General features: G+C 40.3%; 2 protein-coding genes across 2 annotated transcripts; one reads left to right on the top strand and one right to left on the bottom strand.

Annotated features, from left to right (window-relative positions):
- The first annotated feature begins 236 nt into the window (after positions 1-236).
- Positions 237-12,978, top strand: LOC148080407 (uncharacterized). The gene is made up of 10 exons (XM_087792097.1): positions 237-411; positions 2,984-3,129; positions 4,317-4,398; positions 4,474-4,609; positions 5,751-5,953; positions 6,122-6,258; positions 6,329-6,470; positions 7,212-7,493; positions 7,566-12,087; positions 12,163-12,978. Exons 1-10 carry the CDS (start codon positions 286-288, stop codon positions 12,171-12,173), a joined length of 5,787 nt encoding a protein of 1,928 aa, XP_087648223.1. The 5' UTR covers positions 237-285; the 3' UTR covers positions 12,174-12,978.
- On the bottom strand, positions 12,839-23,869 carry vegfc (vascular endothelial growth factor c). Its single transcript, XM_087792098.1, has 8 exons — positions 23,214-23,869; positions 19,365-19,596; positions 18,429-18,619; positions 16,429-16,559; positions 16,249-16,352; positions 15,162-15,296; positions 14,883-15,084; positions 12,839-13,775 (listed from the first exon to the last, which is right to left on the bottom strand). Exons 1-8 carry the CDS (start codon positions 23,406-23,408, stop codon positions 13,664-13,666), a joined length of 1,302 nt encoding a protein of 433 aa, XP_087648224.1. The 5' UTR covers positions 23,409-23,869; the 3' UTR covers positions 12,839-13,663.
- Between the last annotated feature and the right edge of the window lie 195 nt (positions 23,870-24,064).

Here is a 24,064-nt window from a genome sequence, read left to right on the forward strand (position 1 = left end):
TGGACCTGTGAATGCCAGTCATGATAGCAGTCATTGAGTGTAATGATTAAGGTAATGGGTGTGTTTGTGTCAGCCATGTGGTTTGTGGCGCGCGGTGCTTTTTACTATTAATCCCGTTGATGGGGTTTTAAATTGAAGGCGGATGGTCCGCCCTCCGTCTGCGCCACTAAGTGATATAAACAAGCGCCCCTCGCTACGTAGACGACGTCCAATAGGCGCACGGAGCAGCAGTGTGTGTATGTGCGTCTGAGTGGCCGCTGATACGAGCGAGCCCAGGCAGCCAGTATGGCGGAAGATGAATGTTTGTACGACTTAGATATGCTCGATTTACAACTGCAGGCTTTGTTGAGTCGGTATCCAAGTGAAGAGTTGCGAGAGGACAGCAGGCGTTTTTGTTCTGACTATTTTGAGGTAAGACGACAGTCGAAGGTTCCCCTCCCCCCGATTAGCATTAGCTACCAGCCTTATTAGCATCTGTGCGTCAAAACAAAATGTGTTTTTACAAACCACTTTACAATCGCTCGTCTTGTTTTGACGTCTGAATGATTAAACAATGTTGAAAACATCCCATGATCCTCGATCTTTTTTAGTTGTGTGACAATGTTGAACATTGGGTGCTAATTGCTAATATGCGAGCTAGCTAAACATAGCTTAAATTGTTTAAGTGTTTTGATTAGTTCTTCGTTGTAGCTAGAGACTCGAAGGGTTAAAGTCTAAACCCTCCTGGTTTCAAAGTCACCAAACTTGTGCTCAACAAGAGGAATCTTAAGTTGGCAAAGTAATTATTGATCCCCTAAGTTGATTAGTTTTGTCCTGTTTCAATGGAATTCCGGAGGTAATGCAACCACAGCATAGCAAACATGCTTAACTTTCGGTTATATAATTAGTATTTATTGATGGCTGGAGTTAAAAAAGCTATTGCAGCGTTACCGATTGTTATTATTGTTATCATAGTTGTAAGTAATTAAGTAACTGTTGTCCACAGTGCTGAATACAGACTTCTACAAAGGCTTTTCAGTCGTAAATGATGATAAGATGCCTACCTCAACATGCTTACCACACGTATCAAGTAAATTACACGTAATGTACTAAACTTAATTACTATACTCGCTATATATATCTTATCTTGTACAGATGATTGTTTAAATATTAATTACAGTGCAACAATAAAAAATGACACAAGATCTCCAAAACTATTATATCTTTCCCTATACCAAATCTCTCTTGTTTTTTTTTTTTGTTTACACATTTTAAATTTCCAAGTTCTATTTGACTTACTATAAAAATCATTTTCCACCTTGCTTATCCTCCGGGACCAAACACGTGTAAATAAAGTGTTGTTACTACAGTATTTGGAGGGTCAGCTTTCATGATAAAGTAATGTGCTTGGTTTGCCTAAATTAACCCAATTTTAACCTGTCGGCTGGACTAAGATCTCACTTTCCATTGAAGTCCATTTTATATAAATTATATTGATTCACTCTTTGTCCCTACTACTCAACTCTAGCAATATGTACTTAAATATGCTCCCAGGGATTAGTGTACATAGTGGTTCAATTTAAAAAGGAAAACTTAATCTGTTGATAGATTTATTCTCGTCAAGTTAGCAACATTGTTCTTCTTTCTAACAAATCATGTTTTTAAATATATGAGGTCTTTCATGTGTTACAATGAAAGTATATGTAACGGTTACAACTTAGGTTAGGTAGAACTTTATTTATTGAAATTGTTTTTTTCCAATTAGACACAGCAATACAGCAATTATTCATAAAAATAAAATAAGAACAAGAACAAAGAGAAAAAAAAGAGAAAGAACAAGATGTTCAGAGGATTACTGTCATCATCCATGATGGACAGTAGTTTGTCCAGTGATCTCCTCTCAGCAACTGTCACCAGTGAGTCTAGCTTCATGCCAACCACAGAGCCAGCCCTTCTGATCATTCTGTCCAATCTGTTGACACTCCTCTTGGACACATTCCCACCCCAACACACCACAGCATAGAACAGGACACTGGCCACCACAGACTGGTAGAACATGCAGAGGAGTTTCTTGCAGATGTTAAATGATTGGAGCATCCTCAGAAAGTACAGTCTGCTCTGAACTTTCTTATACACATTATATACACAACTATTTGTTAACAAGAAAATAAACAAGAAAAAACTTTTATTTCTGTGAACTTAGCTATACATTTCTTCTTCATTTGGTTATAGGGTCCCAGAATTCCAAATTGTGGATGCGCCATAACCGACTAGTTTGATTCACTCTAAACTTTGTGGAGATCATGACAACAGGCAGAAATCAATCGTCGCAGCTGAATACAAGTGATTGCTTCAGTTTGACCACTTTGCATTAAATATACGGTAGACAAAGGGAAGATGTCTATATTTGACTATTTATTCAATATTATTGTGTCACTTTTGTTTCTCAAGTGGTTAGGAAATGCGAGTTCAATAAATCAACTTTTTTCTACTTTTCTGTTGACCTTTCTTACCACTGAAATCTTTTTCTTAACCCAAGCAGCAGATTTGGTCTTTAGGCTCTTAATGAACAGCACTTTGGTGATAGAGGGATGATATGGTATAGAACGAACTGTTAACAATCACTATCAAGACGGCTTATATGAATTAGAAACTAGCTTGTGTACTGTTTCAAAGTTACCACAATATTTACTGTGAAGACGATAAATCTTTGCTTATGCTAGTTGAAAAAAACAAAAACAAGCTCTCCCATCTCCTGTTCTCATCCGACTATTTTATTTAATGTTAAGCTGTCCCGCTTTCTTTAATATAAAAACTGTGGTGCCTAAATCAAGAATGCCTTTTATCTCCATAGCTTTGTGGTTTATTTTTCAGTCTCAATATCGTCTTGGTATCCACTGACACTAATAATATAATTTTCCCTATAATGCATGCTAGATCCCCATTTTTAACTTCATTTCAACACCAGTATGTACTGTTAATGTTGTGATCATTTTTGTTTTAGTTGGTGAAGGACTACACCTCTCGCTGGGATGTACCCCTCCCTCAACTGAGGACAATTGCAAAGGCCTTGCACTGCTTTACTGAAGCCACCTCATCTTTGACATCGAGCTGCAATCATCTTCTGGACACAGTCAGTAGCCTGGCACTGTAAGTACCCAGCAATGCTGTCAACCAATAACCGCTAGATAATACAATTATTTAGATATATACTGGGTCAATCAACTTTGCTGATCATTTTTCAAATATTTGAAAATATTTTTACCTTTAAACAAGAACAGCCTTTTAACTTGGAATGACAAACTAAAATTCGAAATTTATATATAAACTTAGACTCTCAAAAGTTTAGAAACTGTCTATGACCTTTTTTGTTTTGAAAATGGAAGGTAACTTGCATATCATTCATATGTAAGTAAAACCTCTTCCATATTAAAATAAGATGGGTGCTGATTGGTTGAGCAAGTGGTATCAATAATTATATTTCTTGCCACTAGGCTACCTTGTACAGTTCTTGTCTATGTGATTGCTAGACACTTTGCAGTGTTGTTCTTTTGTGTAAAGCTGTGGATTTATTCAAGGCTCTCTTATGGTCGGTAAAAGTTCTGTAACTTCTCAGCCCATACTTGAAATGAAAATTTGTTTTGTTTACGTGTCATCGGTTTACTCAATTTAATTATTCTTGTAAAATATTCTACCTGTTGCGCTATTAATTTGTATTTTATCGCGTTTATATAAGAACATTTAAAACTCTTTTGGATGTATTGGTACATGTGCACATGTTGTGAAGTAATTTTATAACTTAAGGGCAACTAATATTAAAACCCAACTCTGCTGATTTGCTAACAAGTTCTCCCCGTCTGAGATCTCAGCGAGCATGTGTTCCTTTTTTATAAGAGTTCTTCAGATGTTTACCAGATCGGTGGTGCACGGTGACACCTCAATGCTTGATTCACAGCAGAGTGGGCGTGTTTATGGTTTAACAAGATCTCCAGAAAAACAGTGTTTTCTAAGCAAATTTATTTTGGTTTTAATTTTGGTGAATTCTCAATCCTATTTTGCAAATATGTTATTGTAATAGCATATTTAGCCCACCATATATATTTTTTTTAGATTTGTTGTATTTGTAGTCATGTTTATAGCTTGGTCAATCTCTCACACACATCCACGTTTTAAATGTATTTGACCTGTGATGTCAATTCCGCTTTTTGTCATCAGCCAGATGACTCTTTAGTCAGAAGATCTGAAGGTGGTGGCTGTTTTGACCACTAGGCACCAAGGAAATGCAGAAACATTAAGAAACAATTTTACTCTTAATGATTCTTATGATCTCTTTGCAGGAGTATTTATGAGTTACTCCTTTTCTTCGATGCCAACCAATTTGACCAAGAGCCACTGAAAAATGTTATTGCTGCATTCCAGGTGAGGGTGTAGTATCTTTATCATGACGATGACAAACTTGCCTGTATGTGACACTTTTTCTCTCTGACCCTTTAGGAGTGCTATGCTCCCCTAACAAGGCTTCAGAATGTTCATTTGCAACAGGTGGCTCAAGTGATTGAAACTGGTGGGCCTTGGGCCAGTGCCTCCCTTCAGGCAATCCTCAGTGAATCCGGTTTGTCTGATAATAAAGGTGGGCACTGTTATTTACTTGAAGATGAACAAACATGTTAAAGATGCAAATGCATTGACATCTTATTAAAAAAGATCTAATGATGCAATATACTGGCTAAATTACATTTAATGTCTTTCATTAAAGTGCTGAACAAGAGGTGGTGGTAATATACCAAAAGCTGGAGGCCAACAGCTGTTAGGGAAGAAAAGGAAGAAAATGACTCTTTGATTTGAACAGTCAACTGCACACACCCTCATGATGAGAAACACGAGGAGAAATCTGACGGCACATGATGTAGCTTTTTAGTTGTGCGGCAAATGGTCCTGAAGAAGGGAAGAAGGGAACAGAGATGCTGCGTGTTAACCTGTCTCCAATAAATAAGAGGGATGTTGGCGACTGCAGCGTGAATAACAGACTTTGAAAACTCTTGTCTTGTTTTTCGAGATGATTATAGCAGATTGCCAGATTTTGACAGTAAATTTCCCTTTAAGCCAATTTATTTATCCTGCTGTTTTACAAGCACTGTTCAGAAATAGAATAGAAAATAGAATAGAAAATCTTTATTCATCCCCAGAGGGGAAACACACTTTTACAACAGCACAGTTGAAAAAAATAAAGTGCAAGGAAAAAAGAAATGATAAAAGAGATAATATAAAATAAAAATGATCTTAAAAATATACAAATTATTTACAAAATTAGAAATTTAACACTATTAACAAAATAGAAGAGAATAGAAGAGAATAGAATAGAATAAAATAAAAACAAAAAATAAAATAAAACGCACGCGAAGAAAAACACACCACGGATTAAGAAGCCAATGTTGCATGAAAATATACAACATTTATGCAACATGTAAAACACTTGCTGCCAGTATATAGGTGTGGCTGATCTATGTACAGCTTTTATCAAGGTGCAATATAGTCTGGATCTATAGTAAATGTGAATGTTTAATTACACTCAATGACGCTCAAGCCCTTTGCAGACAACTGAATTAGATATTGCTATTAAATTCTACCAGCTACAGTATGTATCAGTCTAAGTGAGGAACAAATAATATGATAATACACTTTTTAAAAGTATACTTCAAACCATATGCATTTAAATTATTATATATATTATTGTATAAAGAATGTGCATCTCTCCTTATTTCTGTCTGCAGTGGACGAGTATCTCAGTTCCGAGCTGCCTGTGTTTTTTGAACTTCGGGTACGCTACCTTCTTTCCTGCAAGCGAATCAATGAAGCCTTGGCCCTGTCGAAGTCTTGTGTTCAGCATCCAGCCACTGGGCAACATTTATTCTTCCTCCAAACCTACCTCACTTGGCTACATAAGAGTTCACAACATGAACGTCTACAGAAAGAGGTGGGTGACCATGTTTGTGGTCATATTTAAGTCTTTTTGATATAAAATGTGCATAAAACATACATTGTTCCCTGCTGCAAACCAAAAATATGTACATTTTCTTCAATTAAGATGCTTTTACTTTTGAGCCATTTACTTGTTCTAATTAAAGTTCATTGTTTTTTGCAGGTGGTGAACTTTAGTGGCAAAGATGCAGTTCACATCATCTGCAGTTTGGAGTTTGAGGAAACAGATGAAACACTTCTTTCTCTAAGCCGCGCCTTTCTGTCCCACCAGCTTAAGAGTACAGACATGCAGTATTTGTGGTAAGTCCATGTTTGAATAGGCAATAGAAAACGGTGATGCGTATCACTGACAGACTGACTCTTTCTTCAGCGATTTGATTTTCATGTGGAGCAAACTTCACAGTCGGTTGAATACACCAAAGGAAGCTTTCATGGAGGAGAGTCTTCAGCTGATGTCATTATCCACCAATATCCACTCCATATTCCCCTTCATCAGGGCTCTAACGACAGAGGTGAGGTGTCATTAAGTACAGTGGGTGGTAAAATGTATTTACTAGTAGAATAGTTGAATGTCACTATTTATTTATTTCATAAAACCCCAATGACATTGGCTGACAAATTAAAAACTACACACAGATCAAGCCTTTAATTAAGTTAGTGGGATAGGGTACACCAGAGATTGCAATAGCACGTGCTTTGTAGGCACTTGTGATTCTAAACCTGGTAGTCTACTGTAGTTCTGCAACAACTAATAACTTTGATTTCATTTTAAACTGTGCAAAACATTGTAAGTAAGTAATATTTATTTATATAGCGCTTTTCGAGACCAGGGTCACAAAGCGCTTAAACAATCAAAACAATACTCAAAAAAGTACACACTTTAAAGATCAAGATAATACTGAGAACAACACTGGAGTTCGAGAAATTCAAGGAAAAGCCTGAACAAATGGAAACGTCTTAAGATGTTTCTTAAAGGAGTCAGTAGACTCTGCTTTCAATTTCATTGCCTTCACTATCTTTAATACTAAAAATAGCATTTATACTTCACACAAAATATTGCATAAATTATGATTATTGATCGGTTTAAGCTGTAGACTGATTAACTACTCTGGCTTTTTTAAACATTGGAATGCCTTGAATGCTATTTTTATAGCCTACAGATTTCTAATGGATAATCAAGTACAAATCTTAAAGGTTTCCATCTTGTGATGTCCCTTAAAAATCTCCCTTTTCTTGTCTTTGTATATAATAAGCTGGGTGAACACACAAAGCAATTTTGTGTAGAAATCTGCGTAAAGGCCCTGGAATCCTGCCATCATCATGACCTCTTCACCAAGTCCCTGATTTACAAAACCATAGCTTGTCTTCTCCAGCATGATCTGGAGGTCTGTAGAGCATGTGCTCTTCTAGTCTTCTTCCTGGAACGATCTGTTGAGGCCTACAAGCTGGTTTATGTGCTGTACATGCATCCTGACCAGGAGTACCATATGGATCATAATCCAATCCAAAACCACATTCGTTTTGAAATGCTACAGGTGAGGCTACTTTTTTAATTTTAACTTAATCAAACTTAATCTCTCTGCTCAGACCTGTTTTCATTCACACAGGTCTTGAAAAAGGACTTGTATTTCGACCCAGAGTTTTGGAACCTTTTTGCTCTGCAGACCAACTGCTTAGAGCTGATGAGTGAGAAGCTGGTTGGGGATGCCCTCGAGGAAATAATGGAAGAAAAATGGGTCACTAGCTACTGCCACAAACTGTTTCCGTTTGGATCAAGAATAATGAGTAGACGGAATGAATGCAAAGATGTTGTTGAGAACCATCAACACAAGGAGGCTGTTAAAAAGACATCTAGGAGGATAAAGTCGGGCCAGGGCCAGTCCAGGCTAACTCTCGAGCACACTGTGAGAAGGAGAAGGAGGGGCCGGAATTCCGATAAAGAATCTTCATCTGAACCTTTGAGACGTTCATTTTGGCAGCTCGACAGAAGACATGGAATTGGACAGAGACGCACAACTCGTTTCTCTGAGAAAAACTCAACAAAGCGGCGAATTAGACAACCAAAATGGCTTTTAGAAGACTCTGGCACTCTTGAAGAGAATGCTGTTTCCTTTAGAAGGATCAAGCAGCAAGGCATGGGATTGAAAAGGGCAGATTCAGGTCAAACCAGGAAAACAACAGACTATAAACCTCAGGTAGAATCCAACCTAAAAGCAGAACAGTGTGAAAAGAAACAAAAGGAATTTTCCTTGGACAGTGCGAAGCCTTTCGTTGAGCCACAAATCATTTTGGAACTGTCGCTACCAGACAACGAGCTCCCTGGCCACTTCCCTGGAGAGATGTGCCCAAGTTCTAGAGAACCCCCTCAAAAGCTTCTTTGTAAACAGACCTTGAGTGCCTCTGCAGAAATGCAGCCTGTAAAAGCGGCACATGGAAAAGAAGTCATCCTCCGAGCCAGGGATATCACCATGCTAGTTCAACTGCTTCATTGTTATGGACGAAGACCAAAAGGAAGCGGCTGTGGCACAAACACAGCTGGATCTGTGTCAACAATCACACGCTCATCTGTTCAGGCAAGTCCTCCCAAAGGTCCATCCCGAGAAATGAAGAGTCCAGCTGCCAAATCGTCAAAATTAACAGCAAAATCCCTAAATGGTCTCGATAGAGAAATTCACTCTGAAGAGAAAATTGTTGCAGAGACGTCTTTACCACTCAAGGTTTACGGTGTACGAAGAAAAAAGTGTGAGCATGGCGAGGAACCTGCTGTGGAGATAAATGTCAGCATTGCATCGCAAACTGGTGCTATGAATAAGTTACCACAGCACACAGGTGACGATGAAACCAGCCCGTCACCAAAACTAAACACTGTCTCCCAATCTTTAGTTATTCAAGATCACAAGAGGCCCCAGTCTCCATGCAAAGGATCTCCTCTAACTGCAGGAGAGGTTCAGTTGCGTCCCTCAACTGAGAGGAAAGTTTGCACTATTAAAGAGCAGGAGGAAAATCTCTCGAAAGTCACGCAAGCACCTACTGCAGACTCTAAACTTGACCTAGAGCTTACTGACCACAAAATTCAACCCAGTCATCAAAAGAGCCGCAGTGAGTCCATACCCACAAAGTTGAAGGTTAAAAACGATTTTGAAGCAACCACAAGTTCATCTGCATCAGAAATGCCCCCGAATCCTGTTATTATTAAGGAAGAAGCTTTTGACAACGATATGGAACCCATTGAGTCCACTATTGAGTCAGAAGAGTCAAAGTTGGAGTTCTCTTGCTCAGCTTGCCAAAAGGTCTTTAAAGGTAGCCGTGTAGTGGAGCATGCAATGTTCCATTTCCGCAAAGACGAGTGTATGTTTTGTTGGACCACTTTCAAAGATGACCTTTTGGCCATGATGCACATGTCGGACCATATTGAGAAACTCAAGAAGGCTGCAAACAAGACCCCTGACAGCTCTGTGGCTAAGACCAAAAGTATTGCTACACATAAGACGACCACAAAATCGAGAAGTTCGTCTACATGTCGTCGCACTGGGATGCGCCGAAGTTCCTCAATGCTTCATAAACCGTCAAGACCTGCAGATCCAAATAAATCTGTGATGTTACAATCCAAAGAGTCGTTGGTGAAACAAAGTATTCACAGGTTAAATGGCCACACTAGCAACAAGAACCCACAAGTGAGAAGGAAAGGAATGTCGAAGTCCAAAATCAAGTGGCTGCTCCGGCAGAGGGTGAAAACTGAAATTCCTGCAGAAAATCGGTCCGATAATCTCTCAACAGAAAACTGTAAAAGTTCTAGAATTGGGTCACATACAGATCCACAAAAGAAAAATCCTTCTTTGCTTAAGGAAAACAAAAATCTCCCTGTGAGAATGCACAATTTCGGAAAAGAAATAAAACAGGAGGGGGCTATGTTCAATGAGGAGAGCCAGAGGTCCTTGGAGAAGATCCACTGTCCAGGAGCTGGTTGCACCTGGAACACTGACAACACAAACAAGCGTGTGGCACTCTTGTACCACGCTTTAGAAAAGCATTGTGGGGATGAAAAACCTTTGCAGTTGTCATTTGAAATTGCTAATGGTAAGTGTAGCATTTGCATGAGGGTTCTGTGGAGCTTTGAACATTTTCAGCACCATGTTGAGAGACACAGACTCATTCCTAGACATCCTTGTCTGCATCAAGGGTGCACTGCTCGATTCAAAACTGGCATGGAAATGAGACGCCACTCTAGAATGCATAATCCTCTGCAGGCGAGGTGCTGCCGGCCGGGTTGCTCTAAACTTTTCATTTGTCTTTGGGCGCTTAACTTGCATGAAAAGGAGCATTATGCTGTGAGGTCCACTAAAGAAAGTAGGTGTAACAATGGCATTGCTCAGACCTGCGCGAAAAAGGATCACAAATCTGAAACGCAAGATGTAAGGGCTTCTCTAGGTGCGCCCAGTGCTGCTCCTGAGTTAGACTTTGAATCAGCTTCAGAAGCAGTAATAAAGAAGGAAAATGAGTCGGTGCATACAAACTTGTTGGAGAGTTCCTCTGTCACTGGGCACTCAGCATCATCAGATGTTACTCCAACAGCAGCCCTAGAAAAAAATCTTGCTGCTTCCAAAACGCTCAAAGCACTGTCGTCGTTTCTGTTAAAGCATAAGCCTAATTTGACGAAGAACTCCGTTCAGGTCAGTAAGCGCAAACAAGGGCGTCCACGTAAGCATAGGGAAGAGGAACCTCTGCCAGGAGATCAGCTTGTATCTGGTCAGACCAAGTTGAAAGACCAAGAAAAGGCTTTTACAGATATTGTTCCCAGAAAAAAGGGTCGCCCTCCCAAACGGAAGATTAACGTTCAAGACCAAAGTAGCGGAGGTGGGTCAACAACGGAGGATGTCAAGGAAGAAACTGATGAGATCCTAGTCAGCAGGGCCAGATTAGAAGACAAAATAAACTCTCCTCAAATTGATCACATTCAGAAGAGAAGGGGCCGTCCTCCTAAAAGGAGACCCCAGACCAACTGTATTAAAGTTGAAACTGGTCACAAGTCCATCACAAGCTCCAGCAAAATGTGTCGTAAACGTGGGCGCCCTCTTAGGAAGAAGAAAGAAACGCCCAACAACGTAGGGAACAGTATAAATAAAGATCAAACTCCTACGATGACCACCAGATTGAAAAGGAATTGGCAGCAAGTTGGCTTGAAAACCAAATTCCATAGATCAGGGCAGAGGGGAATCTGTCTAAATGTAAGAAAGGCGGGGCATGATGGCTTTAGCATTAGTGCTCTTCAGAAGAGAAACAAGAAACTGGATCACAGGGTGAAAGATGACCATGTCTCTACAAAGGTCTTGAATATGCAGGAGAAAAGCAGTCATGCTGACCAAAAAGAGGTGTTGCACAAAAGCTCCTCAAAGGTTTCAGAAGAAGTGACATTTGGCACCAACTTGCACGACAAAGTAAACAACCAAGATGCTGACAGTAAAAAAACACAGGTTTTGAAAAAATGCGACGATGAGGTAATTCAGAAGATGTGTCCAGGTCAAAGTCTGAACAAGAAGCCCAAAGTAGAAAAAATCAGGGTAGAAGAAAAGACTACTGGCAAAGTGAAGCAGCAAAAACTTGGTGACAAAACTTCCCAACCAAAGCCAATAACGCATCAAACCAAAGTGCTGCCTTTGGATGGTCCGTCAAAGGAAACGCCGGAAAGTCAGGGAGCCGTTAGCGTATCAGGTTGCCCGGGTGATGTTCCCACTGCACCAAGCTCATTGAACCTTAAAGGAGGAGCGGATCTGAAGACGGCTTCAGACAACAAACCCCCTTCTGAAATCTCATCCATATTAAGTAAGCCGAAGGTGAAAACCTCAATATGTGTGAGCACATTAATCGAGTATGCCAAGAAGCCGTACCTGCGCCTACCACCAACAGCGTACCTCGACGAGAAGTACACCACCATGCCACGGAGGAAGAAGGATATGCTAGACTCTTACATGTCTCAAGTAGATCCCCTCCACGAGCCTGTGAGCGCAGTCCCCAACCAGCAGAGGCATCGCTGTGGCAACTGCTTTGCTATCTTCAATAGTGCAGATGAGCTGCAAGAGCACAGGCTTAAAAACTGCTCAAATCTCTTCGGGTTTGATTCCGATGAAGAGGGTGAGTAAGAATTGAAGAATCTGGAATGTATGACATTTTAAAAAGTTTATTGATTTTTTTTTTTTTTTTTCGTAGGAAATGGTTGATGTTGGGAAGAAGAGGATCTGGAAAATGAATCACTGTTTCTTCTTATGTGGAACTGGGAATAAGCCGGTCACTGATGACTACTGAACACGGCCCTAGTTGGACATTTCTATGGATGGCCCTGAACTTAAGTGCCTGCTTTGGAGCCACTGAATGGTTTCTCACTGCTTCACCTCTTATGCAGATAAGCCTGGACTTGTACTTTCAGAAGCTGTGAATTAGGCTCTGCAGTTGTCATAATTCATATTTACAACCCACAAAGCCATATGTTTTGCTTTTTTGCACTCCTCAAAAGTTTCCGCTGGTTCCTGCTCTCTGAGTAACTTATCTGAGGTTCCACTTGATTATTTCACAAATCGGATTCATAAATGCAGCATCAAAAGTGTTCCGTCTTCATTTTGATTCTTTGATTGACAGTGAGTGACCAGCAGAGAGCAGTGCTCCTTTGCAGGCTTTACATTTTTTAATCTTTCATTTTATAGTAGCTTTTATCTCAGTCCACCATCATAGGAGTAATATTCTTCATTCAATATGTTACTCTTTTGTCCTCTTGTAAGTCAGCGGAGCGGCAGATGGAATGCCACCACCATTATAAGGCCCACCAGAATATGTGATCTTTTACAGTAAATTTTCTCCTTCAGATTAATAATGAGAGAAGAACCAGAGCTGCAGGTTGTATTTATTTGTTTTATTTTCTATATTTTGTACATAAATGAAGAGTTCCAACAAGCTTGTTACATAAGGGATTATTGGAAAATGGGTTTCTATTTTGTTCTTGATAAAAGAATAAAATGAATTTCAAATTTGTTTCTTGCTCTTGTGAAGGTTGATTTGGTGGCAGAACATATTGAAAGAGATAATGTTGTCATTAGAAAATTTCACATTGAATCCTGGATGATGTTGCACTGCAGCATAACTTCACACCTTTTTTTAACCAGACAAACATACTGACTGTTTCATATTTGTCTAAACGTTTCTTTTAAAAGCTTATCATTTTTTAAATAGAATTATCTAGACCAAGTTCCCTGGCTACTCTGTCCCAGCATGTCAGGGGCACAACACCATTGACATTCATTTTCAAACACCCTTAGCAAATGGACATGAAGATTTTTTTATATAGACCAAGCACACACACACACACACAGAAGGAGGAAGATGTTGGTCATTTTTGTGATGAAATATCTTATGCTTACTTAATCGCATGTTCAGGTCACACCATCAATCTAAATCCAAAGTCCCAGTGAATTCATTGACCACTCATGGTTAAAAATCATATCCTCAATCAGAATCTATCTCATGAGCTGACCAATATTACTGTTCCGTCTTGTTGCTCCGAAAATGGTCCCAAGTCTGACAATTTGTCAAAACTCCTCCCCATGTGTTCCACTGAGCTATTTTTAAGCCACTCTCCTCAAGGTCTGACTGGGTGCATGGTATCATTCCGAACTAGACAGTTGGGGGACTTTTCCTCTTCCGGCACTTCTGCACTGGCTCAGTTCCACTGTGGCCTCATGAAGTTGGGGATGCACTGGCACACCTGGTGGCTGTAGTATTGGCCAGGAGTACAGGGTCGCCTGGTGGTCCTGCAGGGTAACCTGTAACAGCTGAGAGATGGAGACAGATGTTGGTCATCTGCGAAATCATAACTAACAAGTATTAAAACAATATGGGGCCCTTGTGCAATACAGGTGAACCCCCCCCCATGCCCAACCTTAACCATTATGGCTCTACAGATATATTTTTTTTCATGTGTGGTATATTTAGAATCTCAAGTGAAATACAAACATTTTTGAACGATGTGTTGTTCAGCATTTGTTTTCAATCCCACTGCAAAAATATATCAAACTCGGACAAACGTTCTCTTTATGCAGTTTCTTCACGTGACCAATAGAGAACGCTGTTTACGCAACAATTGAAGTCGCGTTACACTTTCTTAAAAAGATTCTTTAGTGATTTGTTAACGATTTTATGTGAGGAAATACTAACCCGGATAAAAAGTTAACTAAAAAACACAAAACCATGTCAACCAATCTTTGAAAGTCAAAGCCATTTGTCCTATTAAAACAACTTTTAAAAGAAGAATGCACAATAAGTCACTGTTCCTCTGTAATTACTTTGCTGATATGCAGACATACTAAATGTTAACAGTTCATGCTAAAGGAAAATTAATCTTTTTATTTTATCAGAGCACTTTGTCAGGTTCTGGACTCACTATCCTTGCATTCACGTCTGGCTCTTCATCGGTCTGTGCCCCACGACTGCAGTGACCACTGTCATAGAGTTCCTCGCTCTACAAAGGCCAGTCGGGTCAGAACCCTCCCGCGGGCTCAGTGTGGGAACCACAACAAGCCGCTGAGGCCACGATGGACGGCAGCTCATGACCATAAAGGGTCACATAGCAGTTTAAGTTGGTGCAGGAATGCGGGTGGAATGTGAGGTTCAGTAGATTCGGTAGAGTTCAGTAGAGTTCTCCGCCTCCTCGTCTTTGCCTCATGTAAGTGAGCTCAGGTGAAAATCATGTGCCTCCTTAACATGTAAATGATGAGCTCTTCCTGGCATGTGTTGTCAGAGTTGATGCATTAGATCTTTAAAATTATTCTGAGAAATGATCATCTCAGCTGTGACTCACAACTTATCTTTAAAATGATTCTGAGAAATGATCATCTCAGCTGTGACTCACAACTTCATCACGAGTCGATCCACAGACTCACCTGCAGGTGTTGGATTTGAACCTCTTCCCCTGCCGTAGGCACGAATGTGTACTCTCTCTGCACTGACACATGCAGGTGTCGGGGTTGAGGGGCTGATTCCCTGGACACTCTGCAGCACACACACATCCGCACAGCTCGTCGTCCCATCTCTGGCCAGCAGGACACCACTTTCCCTCAGCTTGACCTTCACACTGACATTCACCTGCGAAGTAGATGCCACTGTAGTCACACTCCCACTCCCAGAGTCCAGTGTGCTGTGCAGATGCTGCTCTGACTCACAGGTGTCCTGGTCCAGCTTCCAGCCCTGATCACAGCTGGCTTCGGTCAGTCCGTTCCGACAGACGCACTCACACGTCGACTCTTTCAAGACTTTATTGGGTCCACAGAGAGCCAGCAGACCCGAGTCCAGCGCCTCTGGAGGCCACAACAGACAGACACAGGTTCTTTACAAGGTAGAGCTGGATAAGCAAGACTTTATCAATCGAACTTTAGTTGACATGATGAATCTTTAAATTGGAAGTATTTTCATGTTTGGTACTTTATTTACTGAAGTAAAATTGCCTGGTCAAATGTACATCATCTCAGTACTGGCATCTTTATAGGTCGCAATAACAACATGAATATTCATCTGCTTTGATTTTGGTTAAACCATCCGGCAGGCCATATAAAATGACTTGATGGGCCACATTAGGCCCCCGGACCTTGAGTTAGGACCTTGATCCTAATGTATCAAACCCAGAACTCGGGGCCCAAATCTGGGAAACAATGTCACTTCACGTTCAGCTTTAAAACCTAATTCTATACTGGTTGACCGAAAACAAAATGTCCTGTGATATTTAATTGATTATAACAAAGTATTCTTAGTCAGTGGTGAAAGAGAAGAGGTTTTTGTAAAGATTCTTCCATCTGACGCCTCAGACAGTAGAATTGATATATTTGGACTCTAGTCAAAGGGCAACTCTTTGATAAAATTAGCCTTCAATAATCAAAATGAAGACATTCTGTTAAAAGAATCTAAAGGAGCTCAGCCAGCTCATACTTTTAAAAGTGGTTCCACCTGCCGCATGGGTTATGTACGGCACCAACCACAGGGGGCAGCACACTTGGTCTGGAAAAGCGCTATATAAATAAATATTACTTACTTACTTACTTACAAAGCAATATCCAGTTGGTTGATCTATGGTAAATTCATTTAAAATATCAGGGTTTTTTTCACTTTCATAGACTAACATTTACTAAAGTTACATACCCTTTTTATATTCATTTGATAAAATAAAAAATAAAGTTTAAAAAGCATTTTTCTTGTGGTATTTTTGTTGTGAAACTGATTTTTCTCCACAAAAACACACGGTGCTTCCCTACTCACCTGTCTCTCTCTCAGAGTAGCTGATGGAGTCTGCAGACACACACACACAGTTGACCGGGTCCCAGAAAAAGCCGGATTGGCAGGGAATGTCTGGAGGAGAACAACTACACACACACATACACACACACAAGTTATACACACACACTTGATGGTAGCTGTGTGACTTTCGTTCTCACTCACAGGTGATCTGCAGCTGCTCGCCTGATGATGGAGTGCAGAGGTCTCTTGGGAAGACAATCACAAGCAGTGTGGTTGACAAAGGTTACCATGACGACAGAGCGCTCCATCGTGGGCGGAGACAGTTCCATCAGCTGTCAGGAGGAGAAAGACAGTGAGGAGTGATGTTTGTTACATCTCCGCTGCTGGTCCAGCGAGACTCATGTAACAGTAACAGGATTGTGAAAGCGCCTGTCAGGGCTGTGGGCTGCAGCGACTGGAATGTTATGCAACAGATTCGTTCTCTTCTCATCTGCATGCTGTCAGGTGGAATCCTCCAAACAGTGATGACAGCAGGCCAACTGTTGACGTGGAAGTCCTATCATATCTACTCTGAGGGTCCACAGTCAGTATCTCTGGAGTTGCAATTGACTCCGGTGGCTTTAAAAATGCAACTTCTGTCTTTATTTATCCTAAGTCTACTGCTTCCTCTGTCATGGTGCTTTGACAACATTCTAATGGTAATAATGCTAAAACATTTCTCTGAAAAGTGCTGGCAAGATAAAACAACTTCAAGCTGATGCTCCATAAACTCTAGTTGTGAGCGCTTAAAACTTCTCTAGCGTAAAGAGGGACGTCAGGGACGAGACAGTTCAGTATATATCAATTACATTTCCTCATTTTATACAGTGACTATTGTTAGGGGCTGTTAGGCAAAAATGCATACATTTAATTGAAACTCTAAAAAATAATTGAAGTTGAAAATAAACAAAAACAAAATGAATATAATAAAAATCAATCAATTCTAAATTCTAGATTCTTTTTTTGTCTAATGTAAAATCACTTTAATTTTACTTTATTTTTAATGTTCGCTTATTTTGAGGTCAAACGAATGCTTACTTACTCTCGATGACAAAATGCCCTTTGGTCATATTTGAAGCTGAACTAGTAATGAATAATACAAATAAACACATGATAAGCGTGTTAGTCTCTACATGATCTGTCTGATCACCTGCCTTTGACCACCTGAGGGCCACATAAATACAGTCAAAGGGATGCGTGTGGATCCAGGGTCTGGTATACATGTTTGTATTAACAAGGGATTTAAAAAGGTTTCGTCTCCAGTCCTTGTAGAGGAACAACAACCCGTGGTCTAAAAGGCAGCGGCTCAAATCTATTTGTCTCTGACTAGTCGTTGGCTTCATTTCCATGGCCTGGTGTGCAGGGGGACTTCCTTCTGTCTGGCTTTCTGCTGCATTATCAGCCTCGACATGGACGCTGACAGAATATCTGCTCGTGCACTTTGTGCTGTTTTTCTCTTCAACACAGTCTTTCAACAAGTTTTCTTCAGATTAGACAAGTGTGACCACAGGCCTGATTTTGGGACCATGTAGTTCCAGATCAAGGCTTCTCTGTGAAACTGTGAAGGCCAGAGTGCTAAATAGTGCGTTTTCATATCAAGGGCCTGCATGCTTGTCACATTGGCTGGTTAAACTCAATGCTAAATGAAAAAAAAGAAATGTATTTTGTCTTTACATGTATTGTTAAAGTGATAGTTCAACCAAAGCTAAAAATTCACTCACGTCTGTAACGTCCACCTTGTATTGAAGCCTCAAGATGAGTAATTGTACTGATAAAAAAATGTAATATGTCTGTATATGTAGCGAAAGTTATCAGTCTCTCATCAGTCCGAAGCCTTTCCTCATTCAAACACATTACAAGATAAAGGCTGCTAGAATAGCATTGTTAAATGTTTTCGGAACAAATCCTCATATCGAATCTTCAATACAAGATGAACGTTACAGACGAGTAGAGAGGTATGTTTTAGGTCCGTTATTTTGGACAAAGATAAAGACAACTGAGCTCCAGTCACTACATTAAAATGGTCTTACATTTTTTTCAGATAACTCTAAAAAGGAACAGATCACTCTGAAAACAATCCCAACAATAGGGTTGATTCCTCTTGTCAAACCCTAACTGGACACAAACAGGTTGGAACATGGACGTCCTCAGGCTCCACCCACCGTCTTGTTGACCAGTGAGTGGCTGGTGTTGGTGCAGTAGAAGGCTTCTTTGGTGCAGCAGCCTCCGCACCGGTGCAGCGCCACACAACGGGGGAGATAAAACTGGCTGGTGGATTCTGGGTATTCTTTCGACACTTCGATGCAAACCTCTCTGGGCTGACACGAGGTACGTTGGATCTCCTCAAGGATAGCTGAGAGCACAACAGCGTAAGTTAAGTTTTAAAAGGACAGTAGATAGAAATGTGACGTCAAGCACATTCAGACAGAGATACATTTTTTTTTAACAATATCAACCTGCTAACTTCTTATGATAACCTCCTGATATTCTTATATATAACACCTTTAACTTGCCTTCTTTTCACTTCTCTTACGTACTGCTATTTAAACTGTATCTTGAGATTAATTTTATTTTTCAATAAAATACCTTGTGTTTTCAAGACATATGTTTGCAATATTAAACATTATTTTTCTCCTTGTTCTATTGGTAACCTCACAAAATCTCGTTGTCTTGTCAAAACATCATATTTAATAACATTAAGGTGATAACAATGACAGGAGGGTCCGTAAAAGTCTACATTCAATCCTAATTTACACTAAAAGTATCCAGTCTATTTATGTACAAACAATCCCAGTCTTTAGTTTGGGGTTGTAACTGTTCATGTGTATGGACATCTTTGAGAGCAAAGCTGAGTTAATATACATATTCTTCTCTAAAGCAACATGGAGAAAAGGAAAGTCTCAAATTCTCAATCACACTGGTCAATTCTAACTAATACTTTCCTGTGGTTTACTAGTTTTTATCTAAACAATCAGTATATCCTGAGACTGTGCACAACAGTCACGGCCATGGACAGTTGCCTAGTGTATCAATACACATGGTATTTTCCCATCAGTTTCTTACAGGAAATTGAGAAGAATTATCTTTTAGAGTTTTACCTCCAAATGTTCCATCCACTTTATAGAGCGGCTCTTTTCTCATCTGACCCCACAGCTCTTCGCCGTGGAGCGAGGGGCTCACGGAGGAGGTGGAGTGGGACGAGGAGTGGTCCCAGGTCCTCCTTCTCAGACAGTGCTGGAGCAGGTTGTATTCAGGAAAAACAAGCTGCAGAAGCTCGTCCACATTGGACACCGTCTCCAGACTGGGCTGGTCATCGGGCGGTATTGGAGCCTGCGAGAGAGGAAAACCAGAAACATCTAAAAAAAATGTTGTTTTGTTTAAATAATTCTCCAAAGCAAGATCTGACATGAAGCCTTTTTACATCTGCCTTTAAGTTCCCTCTCCATTCTTGCTGTTCTGGGGTTTAAACGAGTGCAACTTTGATCATGTTTTTCCCTTTGTTTGAGAGTTTTCTTCTTGTCTAATGCTTCCTGGGTGTGTACATACTGTTTTATTTTATGCATCAATGGAAGGTTTGGCTGTTTAGCTCATGAATGGATATATTATCAGATGGTGGGTCGAGTAAACAAAAGATGTTACCAAAGAATATTTTGGAAAAGTGGAACGGGATAAAGGATGGATGAAATGTTCACATTAGTTCACACACATGCAGAGAAAACTGATAAAAATTGGATGTATTTTGAATATATGAAGAAGATGAATGTATTTCAGAAGCTTGAATAGTTGGATTGGAACATTGGTGAAGCTGCGTGTCGACAGTGAGATAAAGTAAGATCAAGTACACTGAGGGGAATCCTGGGAAGGGAGGATGTGGCTCTTTTCTTTTATGTGGACTTCAAAAAGCTCTTTATTAAGCCAAACCAAAGATCTCACGCTCATCTCAGTGGGATTTTATGAGGTCATTTGGGAGGTTCAGTCCAGACTTCTGGGGTGTGTCCGTCACCACTTTGTGATGCGGCCCACACCCATGAGCATCAAGTAAAACAGTTTTTTACAACATTGACCCACTTTGTTTGCTGCTGCCATAATTATTTTCCGTGAATAAAAGACTGTGTTCAACCGGGAGTCGGGTGACTCAACTCCCGTAACTGAGTGGGTGATAATGGACGTGAACCTGAGCCCAGGTATTTGGATTGACACTCCAGTTCTGAGGAAACAACGGCTGTTGACGTCTTTTCTTCTCAAGAATGTTATCTGGATCTGATCTGGGAAAAAGGTTCAGCTGTGATGCAACAACTGCAAAATACTCCAGGTTACTCAACGGATCCACAGGTGTGGGACACACTCAGACATCATTTTCTCTTCACCCCAATGAAACTTAGATTGACCTCTTAAAGAGGAGCTCCAACTGCCAATAATCGGAAACAGGTGAAGGGTATCTAAACACACTGTCAGGATTATACAGGTAACTGTATTTTGAATTAGTGCAAGAATAAAGTATCTACAATGTCGTGAATTCTACATTCAATTTTGCAAATTTTCCAAATGTGCATTTGTTTACAAAACAAGTCAGTTACTGGTTTTATCCTATGGTAATTCGTAAAAAGTCTCAGTACTTTGCATGTAAAAACTGTTACTGACTCACCGATGTAGTGAATAGTATTGTGATAAAACAATAGTAAGTTATACTATCACATTTTTTTTAAAAATCTGGAAATGTTACTTATTGTTTCTTGAAAGCATTTTATTTATTATGAGTGCAAGTAAAGTTTATTCTCAAAACAAATCTTCCATGAAAGTGTTAAAAAAAATCTCATTAGTATGTTGACTGGTTGTTCTTTATTAAATGCAGAAGAAAGATGATAAGAAGTAAATCCAAGCAATCATCCTAAATGTACATATTTTACTTGTGTTTTTTATCTGAAGAAACTGTACAAACCCTGCTGGGATATAGTGAGTTCTGTGTGCTTGATTAGAAGAGACTTCCTGTTTGGTTTTGGTTATTTTGGTTCTGTGAAGGTTCTTAGACTTTTATTTCCTTACAATTTATAGTTTAAACATCCACTAATGTCATCGTCCGAGTGGTATGACAGCGAGAAGCTCTGCTCCCAACTTCTCCTGGATGACGGAGCTTCTATCTCGGTATGCGTTCACATTTTACTTATATGTCAATAAAGCATTTTCTTCTTGGTGGTCTCCAGTATATATTTATTTGAATTTTTAAATTATTTTTCAAATGTATGTTTCACCATGAAACAGCAACAGCCTCATGAGATTATCAGTCCTTCAACACACCTCAATACTTCTCAGATGCTCCTGACCCTCTTGTGCAGCAACACACTTCCTCTCGAGCGGCTCTTGCAAATAAACAAAGACAATGCAACTTTTTCTGACCTTCTCTATCAACATCCTCAATAAAAATGCAGACTCTACTCATGTGTCGTCCCACGCTTGTGGAAAGACCTACAGAGAGCAGTCTGTGTTCGAGCGGCTCTTGTTTTCTCTTGATTTATATTGTAAATATCTTTGGAGAAGATGCATAATTGTGAGTCTGTGTTGCTCTTTCTCAGCTTGAAACTGAACTGGCTCTCACTGATGGTGACCTCTCCTCCAAACCCGGCCTCTTCATCTCCTTCTTCACAGTGACTCATCAACTTGATCCCTCCATAGATGCTACGCTTCTGAGCCTCCCTTTTGTTCATGAAAATCGGCGCCAGAACACTTGACACTCGACAGCTTTCAAGATCAAGTTGAACAGTCTGCTGAGAAAGTTCACTGCTTTCCATTGTCAGAGCCAACTGTTTTCTCTTTTATTTTTTTCCGAGCATTGCTTCTACCATGTGGATTCCCTGAACTACCTGATCCACTATGTCGGTCTCCGTCACTCTGTCGGTCACTTCATTTATTAATCCCCGGAAGTACTTCTTCCATCTTACTCTCACGCTCCTCACTTGACCTGGCTATGCTGGATACATCCGTCTCTACTTCTAGCTGTTCATTCTCTCATGCAAATCGCTACATGCCACAGGCTGAGTTACGACTCTCTTTGACCTTCATCTACACTCCAGGTACTCCTGTCTTACCACACTCTCTCATCTTCACCTACGAGGGAAACACCTTCTATCACTTCTTATAGTTTGATCCAGAACTCTTTTTTTCTCCTTCTGCCTTTGAGGCTACAACACTGAATACAAACATCATGATTCCATCAACCTCATCCCTAAAGCTCCTGATGCCAACAGTTTCTCTTTCTGTCTAGTCATGAATCCATTTCACATAGTTTCTTCAAACACAATCTTTCTACCAACAACTCCCAAACCTATTCTGCCATGCCTACATTCAGCATTCCTACACTCCCATCAAATAATCTGCTCTTAATTTTCTCCCTCCTAATTTAACTCCCCCATTTTGTCTTTTCCTCTTCAAAGAAAATATTGAATTTGGTTACAGTCCAGCCAAAACAACCTTTTTTTTTCTTTTTTTTTCACATGTGTTGGAAAAGTACAGATGATGAGGATGCTTTCTTGGATACTGAATTCTTGAGAATAATGATCATCAAAATATAATTTTTTTGGTCTAAACAACCTAAAATTAAATACGTTCTTTAAGTTTCACTAAAGTTCTGGCAGATTTAAAAGGTAGAAAAACAACAAATCTATTATTATTATTAGAACTGTTCATACCTGTTCAAACAATTACATTTTTGATGGATTTGTCAGTTCACATTATGTTTTGATATCGTTATGTATGGACTTTGATCCAAAGGAAACTCACAATATATCTTCTTTGTTGGAGCATTTACAGTAGTTCAGAAAATGCATCAGACCGCCCATTTATGCCCCAGATTTCCATGTTGCACAATAGGGAATTAAATTCTCTCCCCTGATTTAATCTTTGTTTGTTTGTGTTTGTGTGTGTGTGTGCGTGTGCATGAGTGTGTGTGTCACCTCTGTGCCCGTGTCTCCGTCCTGGTAAAAGTTCATAAAGTCTTGTCCTGAGCAGAGGTGGCTGATGTAAAGAATCCATATGAGCAGAGCTGGTATCAACATAGTGAGCGGGCGAGAAGATGGCGAGAGTGGATGAGAGGAAGTTGGAGGAGGAGCAGGTGGTTGTCGCAGGTATCCGTCCGTTTCTCTCGTCATTCATCCGGGGACGAAGTTGCTTTTCCGGCACATGCTCTGTGAATGTTTGTCTGCTCTTAAATAAAACATGTTGAGGAATATTCCTCTTGCAATGGTGGACGTTCCTTCCACTCGGAGGTCCTCCACTTCAGAGGAAGTATGTGCTCCTGTCTGGCTGCATTTTGAGAGGTCAGATGTCTGCTGACTTTTTCTGACCTTCCGCTGGCACTCTCCTCCTAGTCCCTTATCTCGATGTCTTTCTTTCTACAAAGCAGCTGCTCTCCCCTCCCTCCTCCTCTTAATCTGCCTGTTTTCACCAAGAGACCTTCAAGGCAAAGCCTCAGTAATCATTTTTTTTTCTGAAAGAGTTTAAAATGTGTAGTCCAGATCCATGAGGTTAAAAAGGGCCTCGACTTCTGGTCCAGCTCTGGCCGATCCTGCTTCCAGACGTCCCGTTGGAGTAAATGAGAGAACGTAGAGGAGGGGAAGGATTGTGTGTAGTGGGCGGAGTGGAAGGCTGTGAGAGAAATGCGTGTGTGTGAAGTGGCCCAGAAGACTGTCTGCTCCATCCTCCACATGTCTACTGTTACTTGAAAAATGATCGACCCTTGCTCCCACACTTGTATAAGTACTCTCTCTCACATTCATCACCCGCAGTGGTTTCCTGTTTCTTGTCC

Source organism: Callionymus lyra, chromosome 5, assembly GCF_982586985.1.
Source record: "Callionymus lyra chromosome 5, fCalLyr1.hap1.1, whole genome shotgun sequence".
In the NCBI taxonomy this organism is placed as follows: Eukaryota; Metazoa; Chordata; class Actinopteri; order Syngnathiformes; family Callionymidae; genus Callionymus; species Callionymus lyra.